The 10,000-nt window shown below is 42.2% G+C and overlaps 1 protein-coding gene across 2 annotated transcripts in view; it reads left to right on the top strand.

Annotated features, from left to right (window-relative positions):
- LOC308095378 (death-associated protein kinase 2-like) overlaps positions 1-10,000 on the top strand; it is a 40,377-nt gene that overhangs the window by 18,170 nt on the left and 12,207 nt on the right. For both annotated transcript variants that reach the window (XR_013934064.1, XM_080442433.1), the window contains exons 5-8: positions 198-327; positions 4,735-4,783; positions 6,269-6,295; positions 7,535-7,687. Coding sequence is in view for 1 of the 2 variants with exons in the window: in XM_080442433.1 (XP_080298559.1) it covers positions 198-327; positions 4,735-4,783; positions 6,269-6,295; positions 7,535-7,687 (359 nt within the window). In the remaining variant the exon portion in view is untranslated. The remainder of the gene's footprint in view (positions 1-197; positions 328-4,734; positions 4,784-6,268; positions 6,296-7,534; positions 7,688-10,000) is intronic.

Here is a 10,000-nt window from a genome sequence, read left to right as displayed (position 1 = left end):
GAGGGGGTCCCTGCTTCATCTCTCTCTCAGCTAGGGGGTCCTTGGCCTGAAAAACGTTGAAGACCCTGGTTTAGACAGATGCTAGGTTAATAGATTTTTTACCTGTTTATTGTCAAGTCGCTCTGTTTAAAAGTGTCTGCTAAATACCAATTGTAATTGTAATTTAGGCATCTCTCTCTCTCTCTCTCTCCCTGCAGCCAGAGAACATCATGCTATCAGATAAGGAGGCTCCTCATCCGAGCATCAAGCTCATAGACTTTGGCCTGGCCCACCACTTCCAACAGGGGGAGGAGTACAAGAGCTTGAGCGGCACACCGCAGTACATCCGTACGTATATTATTACCCATACTGCTCTGGACCGTGACCACATCCTTCCAAATGCTACACGTTTAACCACAGCCCCGACCGACGCCAGATCCTTGGTTCCGATGCCGATCTCGATTACAGAGAGTCCTAGACAAACTATGAACACAAACTTTATTTTATGTAACCACTTAAAGGTAGGATAAGTGATATTTTTTGGTTAAAACAAAATGTTTTTTGTTAAACAACTAGTTAACAACAAGTAGGCAAGGCAAAGAGGAAGGGTAGTGTTTCCTGAACAATGGTGTCATGCCACAATAGCGATGCCTTTTGAGGTTTGAGATCAGCTATTCTTTTTTTGGTTGAAAAAAGTTGCACCCCTATGATGACAAACAAGTTTGACTCAGGGATTCACACAGTGTTGATGCTGAATACAGCATATACTGTTTTGCTTTACTAGGAAATGTTACATCCGGCGATTGTGTGAGATTGCAAGAAACGCACACTTCCCACCCAGTCCCCACCCAATAATTCTTGATGACTAGATGCTTTCTGCATTTGTTTAACTCGTGGGTCTTTTTCGGGTCAAGGACCCCTTAGCTGATAGAGAGATGAAGCAGGGACCCCATACTGCATATTCTTATTTTTTTAGAACGCTTTCCATTCTGTCATACAGAAACGTGAATGGCGCGTGCATTGTGGCCTTGCATAGAACTTTAAAATTCTAACCCAGACATCGTCATCAAAATTGTCTGCCTATTCTGTGCAGTTTTGGAGACGTAAAAACTGACTAGACACATAACTTCAACATGCGTGAGAACACTGTTCCGTGTCAAATCCATCGAACCTCAGAATGGTGAAGTAGAGAAGTGTGTTCTTCACAGCTCCTTCACAGCTTTCATGGCATCAGACAATTCAGCACTAATTTCTTTGGCAACGTTTCGAGTGACTCCCTAGTCCCTGTGTAGCATGCTGTTTAACCAGTGGCCTATACAATAGAATGCAGTTTAACCTGTGACCTACAGTAGCATGCAGTTTAACTTGTGACCTGTGTAGCATGCAGTGCCTCCATCAGGCTCGAGCACCTGCCTGTTTGCATTCATAGGAGAAATTGCCCTTCTCTTATTTAAATATCGGTCTTGCTGAACCACAGTTGCTCTTGTTCAATACAATGTAGGTTAGGTCTCTTTGTATTCTCATCCTGATAAGTCTGAAAATGTTTTAGTTGAGCATGGTAGTCTCCATGTTTCTTGTTAAAACCATTGTGTAAAAGGCACGAAAATAGCAAATTAAGTTGTCAGCACTTGCTACTATGCAACACTTTTAAAAACACGCAGCAGAAGAAGGAAATGTAAACATTTCTCAGACATGTGTGGGTGTGAAGTGTAGTTTACATTATAGGACATTCTGCAAGTAACACTCAAAAGTGTGAACTTCCTACTGTAGGTTCTGTTGACAGGCTTTTTATTAGGGCTATGAATCATGGAAGAAAAATGGGCGGCCCCCCTGCAGTGACTCCGAGGACCGCCTAGGGGTCACGGACCCCCTGTTGAATACCCATGATGTAGATCCCAGTGGAGAGTGTGTACTGTGATAGGTTTCCTTCTTTGAAGAACACAGCGTGTGGCCAATTGCATTTTAGAAGGGAAAAGAAGACAGAACAGCCAACCTAAAATTAACTAGTACTTCACAGCCTTCCTAGAAATGCACTTGAGTAAAAGAAAAATATTTGTCTTGGAAATGTACTTGAGTGAAAGTAAAAAGTGTCAAAAAATATAATACTCAAGTACAAGTACACAAAATCTGTACTTAAGTACAGTACTCAAGTAAATTTACTCTGTTACTGTCCACCACTGGCAGTGAATGAGGAGGCAGCAGAGATGTGTGTGTGTGTGTGTGTGTGTGTGTGTGTGTGTGTGTGTGTGTGTGTGTGTGTGTGTGTGTGTGTGTGTGTGTGTGTGTGTGTGTGTGTGTGTGTGTGTGTGTGTGTGTGTGTGTGTGTGTGTGTGTGTGTGCGTGCGTGCGAGCCTATTGGGTATTGCGTCACACATTTCCGGTGCGCTGCACAGAGGCTGCACTGCGACCCAGCGTGCCTTGTATTGACGACTTTGAGGCTTAATGAGGAGTTTAGGCCAGGGGTAGGCTGAGTGGTGGACATTGCTCGTATCGTATCGTATCGTATCGTATCGTATCGTATCGTATCGTATCGTAACATGTGTGCGTGTGTGTGTGCGTGCGCAGACTAGAGCTTGACTTCTGGTTGTCGAGGTGTGTATAAGTTTCTGTGCTCAAGCACCTGCTACAGGCTCTGTAAAAGTGTTCCTCAGGCCTCAGTTTCCATGGAGACCAGAGCGAAGTGAATGCTGTGTCATTGTGTCTGGAAGGGCTGGGGAACAGAAACTAACCACTTAGACCAGTGGTCCGGGGGATCCCCAGCACATGTAGTTAATAAACATTTTAACCACTTTATCCATTGATATGTTGGCTATTCAAAGAATGCAGATCTACAAGCTCACAGCGCGTCGCTTTGTGCCACACTGCAAGCTTTTATATCTGCTATTTTAGAGAATTAAAACGATATATATTGAAAAAGTTTTTTTTAACATAAACCTCTTCTGCGGGGTCCCTGGCACAAAACCTTTTCAGATGGGGGTCCGTGGCCAAATAAATATAAATTTGGGGGTCCCTGACATGAAACATTTTGAGAACCAGTGACTTGTACCCTATGTTCTTAGTTGATTGGAGTCCCGCAGGGTCTATACTAGACCCCCTCATTTTTCCTTCTATATACCAAATCTCGAAGCCAAAAATATTTTTGCAGAATGTTCGTCCCAAGAATGGATTTGATTTTACTAACTATTTATGCACTTCAAATGAAACGACAGAAAAAAATATTAAAAACCACAAAATTAATGAATATTTATTAAAACTGTAATAAACACAAGCCACACCGCAGGCTTTTGAGTGTTAAAAAGAACCCCTGGAAATGTTCATTCTTCCTCTCAGAGTTAATGTAACAGTGGCGTTGCAGCTGTGTACACACCCACAGACTTCAGCCTGATACTGCATTTTAAAAAGTCACCCTGCCTGTATGTTGTGTGCTCAAACTCTCATGACATTTGTTTAGTGGGAACAGTGCTGGCCACAGGCGATGCATTTTACATTTGTATAATAATACTAATAATAGACTTCATAACTATTATAAATCTAATGTGTGTCCGTGAGCGTGTTAGATATCCTATTGTATTAGAATGTAAAAGCAGATTTAAATACAATGGAAGCTTGCAACACAAGGCCCTATAAATAAATCTTCGTAATAAACCTGTCTTACCACGCGGGTTATATTGTATTATGTACTGCCCTTATCAGAAGGTGTGTGTATTCATTAAACACAAACTCAACTTAATTTATACTCTTGTCGCACGCCGCGGTGCGTGCTGAAAATATCCGATGTACAAGCTCGATGCGACGCGCCATGCGCTTGTAGATCGGCTATTTTCGTCGAAGATACACTATGGTAGAGCGAAAACAGGAGGGGGCCTAGTATAGAGTCCTTTGGAATCCGGTCAACTAAGTATAGCGTTGAAGAGGTTAATATTCCACTGACAAGGTGCCAGTTGGACTAATGTCAGCGATGTCTAAACAGCACGTAAATGTTACACCCCCCCTTTCCTGTTATTTGGATAAGACTGGAAAGGACAAACTGATAACAAAATGGTCAAGCAAAAGGCCAGACGCCAGAGGGTTAAAGGTGTTGTAACTTGTAAGGGATATTTTTTGGTTAAAACAAGCTTTAACTTAAAAAGTTAAATTGTGATAGCAATCATTGCTATAGGGCGTTTGTTCAGTAACGGGGGTCTCCCTGTCTCCCCAGCTATCTATCCTGTATGTTCTGTAACACTTATTTTAACAAAAAAAAAACAGTACCTTTAACACCAGCTGTAGTGATTCCACTGCTCTGTGTCAAACTTCTGCCTGGTGCAGAACACAAAGACTGTTGCCTGGAAGCACTGTGTGTTTAATTAGGTTGATGGCTTGTCATTCACCTCTACCTGAGCTCACACAAACTACGCTCTGCGTGTTTATTCTGAAAGTGTACTTCATATTTAAATGAACACTCCAGATTTGTACTGTGTGACCCCTGTAAAGGGACAGACTTGAGCTTTTGTGACGAATATGTTGCTGTTTAAAGATAGTGATGCTGTTGCTTTTAAAGTAATCTCTATGTTGCTCTGTCTCTCTCTCTCTCTGTGTGTGTGTGTGTGTGTGTGTGTGTGTGTGTGTGTGTGTGTGTGTGTGTGTGTGTGTGTGTGTGTGTGTGTGTGTGTGTGTGTGTGTGTGTGTGTGTGTGTGTGTGTGTGTGTGTGTGTGTGTGTGTGTGTGTGTGTGCGCGTGCGTGCGTGCGTGTGTGTGTCTCTCTCTCTCTCACAGCTCCCGAGGTGATCAACTATGAACCCTTGAGTGTAGCAGTAGACATGTGGTAAGTGTGTTCCACTCAACACACAAACTGTACACAACTGTACACTGTATATTTTATATTTATCATTTTTTCTCTTTGTTGCTGATGCTGTTGTTATGGATGTACCAAACAACATTTCGCTGTATGTTGATCATGCAATGACAAATAAACATCTTATCTTATCTTATACCTGCATTTTCATTAGTACACTATACTGTACTGTACTAAAACTACAACTGTACTGTACTGTACTCAGGCATGCAAACAGCCCAGAGGTGAAAAAGGTGACAACATGTTGTTTTCTTTCGGGTCAGGTGTCACACAATTGCCCTATTTGGGTTCAAAAAGGTGACTGTAGCTGAAAAGTGACAGTTTTGCATGTCTGTGTACTGTACTGTACTGTACTGTACTGTACTGTACTGTACTGTACTGTACTGTACTGTACTGTACTGTACTGTACTGTACTGTACTGTACTGTACTGTACTGTATTGTGCTACACTACACTACATCAGTGGTTGTCAAAGTGTGGTCCGGGGGTTAATATAGCAAAATCAGTTTAATCACTTTAACCCAAGCTCACGATGCATCACATCGCGACATGTTGTGAGCTTGTAGATGGGCTATTTTCAAAGAAAAAAATACAACATTTTGAGACATTTTTAGCCTTTGTGAAACATTTTAAGAAAACAAATCTTGTATAGGGGTCCCTGGCACAAAATATTTTCAGATGGGGGTCCGTGACCACATAAATATCAATCTGGGGATCCTTGACTTGAAAATGTTTGAGAACCACTGCACTACACTAAACTGCACTACACTACTACACTACTCTGCAGTGTGCATTCCAGAGGGGTGAAACGGTTGAATACTACCCGAGTTGCTAAATGCTTAACAGATGTAAATTCCACAGGGACAGTGGGAGTGTTGCTTCAGGCTGTTTGCCTGACATGTGACGACCTGCTCTGCTCTGAAAACATTGTTTATGCTTGAGTAGACACTGCAGGGTGTGTCCCACATGATGTCACATTACTAACAACCACAATACATCTGGATTATAATCTGTTATTAGCCGTTAGTGAGAGAGTCTCACTACAGACACACTGACCTAGATTTTACTTTTTACTTAATGTTGACTTCACATCTATATGTATTTCCATAAAAGGGAAAGGACCAATTAAGGCACTCTTTTGTAAAAAGCCTTTATTGAATTGGCTAACGCATGCCCAGAATCTGGGCATGTGTTAGCTTTGTCAAATTTCTCCAAGAGTTCCTTGGTCATTTACCTTTTTTGCCAAAAAGCACATTTTGGATTTGCCAAAAAGATGCGCTCCTCTGTGTGTGTGTGTGTGTGTGTGTGTGTGTGTGTGTGTGTGTGTGTGTGTGTGTGTGTGCGTGCGTGCGTGCGTGCGTGCGTGCATGCGTTCGTGTGTTTTTTATGTTGTATCAAGTTTGTTGTCTCATCTTCTGAAGTTAAATAACGTGATTATCCTGTTTTATCTTTCCAGGAGTACTGGAGTAATCACATACATACTGTAAGTTGTGTGTGTGTGTGTGTGTGTGTGTGTGTGTGTGTGTGTGTGTGTGTGTGTGTGTGTGTGTGTGTGTGTGTGTGTGTGTGTGTGTGTGTGTGTGTGTGTGTGTGTGTGTGTGTCTGTGCGTGCGTGCGTGCGTGTGTGTGTGTGTGTGTATGAGCAAATGTGTTTCATTGCATGTACACCAACACTTTTCTGACTTCCACAATAACAAAAAACACGACAGTAGTCTCTGTCTTATTCTGACTACAGCCAATGTGCTCATCTTAACTTAATGTTCCCCTTAAATGTCCTGCTTAAATAAAAATGTTTGACATTTTGCACACAAGAGCACAACAGAGATGTTGTGCTTGGGGCTGACTCACATACTCTGTATGCAGGGTTCAGGTTCAAACAGCAGTATTTCTGCTTTGTTTCAGGGCAGACTTAAACCAGATTTATACTCTGAAAACAGCCTATAAAGCTCATCGCCACGCCGTGTGATCTTGTAAATAGGCTATTTACAGTACGGCACGTATCGAACTATAAAACATATTTTATGTCGCGATGCAAGGCAGGAGATGGTGGACCCAGAGGCATAACAGAGTGGCTGAGGCAGAGCAGGTCAAGTGCACAAGAATGTAATGGAATGACCAAGACAAGGAGCATGAGGAGTTACACAGGGAACTCTTGGAATATATACTAGAGAAATACACTAGGAAACTAGTAGTCAAACAGCGCACCGTAACAACATCTAAGAACAACACAGGGATAGGCGAGGGGACTGACAGGACAAAGGTGAACACCATTTTGCTAATGGCAGGACTAGTGAGATAAGGCAGGTAGCAACAACTAAGGAAAACAGGAAATACACTACACTTCAAAATACAGGTAGACAAGTGCATAAGTAAAACCTAACTATAACTAAGAAACGAGGAAGACACATGATAATGACATGACCGAAACAGGGACTCCAGGTTGAAAGTGTTTACGACTCGGCCACTGATACTGTAGCTCAACCACTTACAGTATGTTATTAACGCAACCATAATGACATCCTGGGTTATGGATACTTATTTACTTAAGTATTTAAGTACATCCTGGGTAGTGGCTACTCCTCTGTATCATCATGAAATAAAGTAATGTCTGTGTGTGTGTGTGCGTGTGTGTGCGTGTGTGTGTGTGTGTGTGTGTGTGTGTGTGTGTGTGTGTGTGTGTGTGTGTGTGTGTGTGTGTGTGTGTGTGTGCGTGTCCCCTCAGTCTCAGTGGACTGTCGCCGTTCCAAGGTGAGACAGACGAGGAGACGCTCAGAAACATCATCGCCATGCAGTACGAGTTCCCCAAACACTACTTTGGTCTGACCAGCGACATGGCCATAGACTTCATCCAGAAACTTCTGGTCAAAGACCCGAGGTGAGCCAGAAGTCACATGTTACGGCGAGACGCGTTCTTTTAGTGTACGTTTATTTTTGCTGAGCAGCGTTGAGTTGCTTTTTACTCATTTTTCTCCCCAATTTAGTTAATTTTAATTAATTCCTCCCCACACACATTTCTATGTGTTGTCACTGCTATTGTATCCTACTGGCTCACCTGCCAGTGAGGAGTCCTCACCGGGAGGAAGTAGGTACTGCTCCCGCTCAACACTCCTTGCTGACCGGTGCCGCCCCAGCCTGTAGGAGTACGACACAAATATCACCCTCTCCGCCCGGGTTCCCACTCCCAAACATGGGCCAATTGTGTTCGTATAGACCCTCGACGAAGGTGGATGCACCACGTTGGATTCGAACCCACAACCGCCACGGCGGTGGGCAGGCACTTTACCGCTGCGCTCTGTTATGAGTAAAAGTCCTGTATTCAAGATCCGCTTGAATACAAAGTACAATAGTATTGTCATAATTTTCAAATGGCCGAAATGGATATAGGGCTGAAGTGGTTGATGTATGTTTTGTAATAATAATCAAAATCTACAAAGTAACTAGTAACTAAAGTTTTCAAATAATTGTAGTAGAGTAAAAGTACAATATTTGCCTCTGAGATGTAGTGGAGTAGAAGTAAAAGCACTGACAATTGGAAATACTTAAGTAAAGTAAAAATTACTTCAAAATTGTACTTAAGTACAGTACTTGAGTAAATGTAATTAGTTACTTTAATCTGGTATATAGAATGGTCCATTTCACAATCATATTATTGGATTGCAATTAGTAATGCATTGATGTATTCCATCACTTTAATGTTGCAACTGTTATATTGCAGCTTTCATAATTAAAGTGGCTCCAACTAAGCTCAGTCCCATAACAACCACAACCGCCACTCCTATCGCCATGGTTTCTCAATCAAACCCATCCACATCGTTGTTGTCGGGCAGAAACCTAGTATCTCCGCATTTCAACTTGTTATTGTTTTTTTCCCCCGCGCAAATTAACGCCCTATTTCGTCATACTACAGTGTCAAGAATAGCCGATCTACAAGCTCGCAGATCTGCTATTTTTACTGTTTAAAAAGATAAAGAAAGTGGAAGTGGTTAAGCGTGTCTAGATGGCTATAAATATGTGTCTAGATGGCTATAAAAACTATAAATATTGAACCAATGAAAAGTATTAATAACAAGAGCTTGTGAGAAAATGATATAACTACATAGGATCCATTGGAAAACAGGTTATTTTCCTTAACCTGTTTAGACACATCTGTGTCATTTTAAGATTTCTTTAGCTATTCAAAAATAGCAGATCTACAAGCTCATAGCGCGGCACCGAGTGCCGTGCTATGAGCTTGTAGATCTGCTATTTTTGAAAAATCGTGATTTTTTTTTTGTGCAAATCTTTGAATATATATGTTTTAAAGCGAACGTTTGTAACTCAAATCTTTGCTTCTAGGGGGTTCTATAAATGTCGTCTAAATCCTAAAGTTCTTTTGAGAAAACTTCTGTAATTTCAGTGGTTCTCAAACTTTTTTGATGTCAAGGACCCCCAAAATGATATGTATTTGGCCGCAGACCCCCCGTGTCAAAATATGTTGTTCCAAGGACCCCCCAGAAGCAAAGATTTGAGTTAAAAATGTTCACTTTAAGAACTCTGCACTCAGTATTTTTTGAATAGCCAAAAATAAATCTCAAAATGACACACAGATGCATTCCCGGTCTTAAAGGGTTAAAAGTAACAGCCTTGGACATGCAAGGTTTCCACCCTGCTACGGCAACATCCAAATGACAACAAACACTGACACCAATAACAGCAAACATCCCAAACCACTCTCTAAACTCAAATAACAACCGCAGCTATAGCACACAACCATGAAACATGCAGTGAGCGTGGGGGCGTGCCCCGTGGAATGCTGGGAACTCTTTCCATGGCAAGTTGGCACACACCCCGGGACGATACAGTATGACGGCTTCAAGGCTTGTGAAATGTCAAGGATCTCAGGCCTTTGTTTATTCAAATATCACCACGCACGCACGCACGCACGCACGCACGCACGCACGCACGCACGCACACACACACACACACACACACACACACACACACACACACACACATATACACTGGTTTGCTAAGCCAGTGGTTCTCAAAGTGGGGTTCCGGGGACCCCCAGGGGTCCTTGAAGGGGTTCCAGGGGGTTCCCAGCCAATCTGCAATAGGCTCTATATGCACAGCAGCCATATTGGAAATAAATTGGGCCTCTTCCTTACTTCCTTCACAGGTGTTACCAATGATTCTAATGAAGGATCTG

This window comes from Gymnoscopelus braueri (genome assembly GCF_963280865.1).
Source record: "Gymnoscopelus braueri genome assembly, chromosome: 11".
Classification (NCBI taxonomy): Eukaryota; Metazoa; Chordata; class Actinopteri; order Myctophiformes; family Myctophidae; genus Gymnoscopelus; species Gymnoscopelus braueri.
This window is presented reverse-complemented; position numbering and strand designations above follow the sequence as displayed.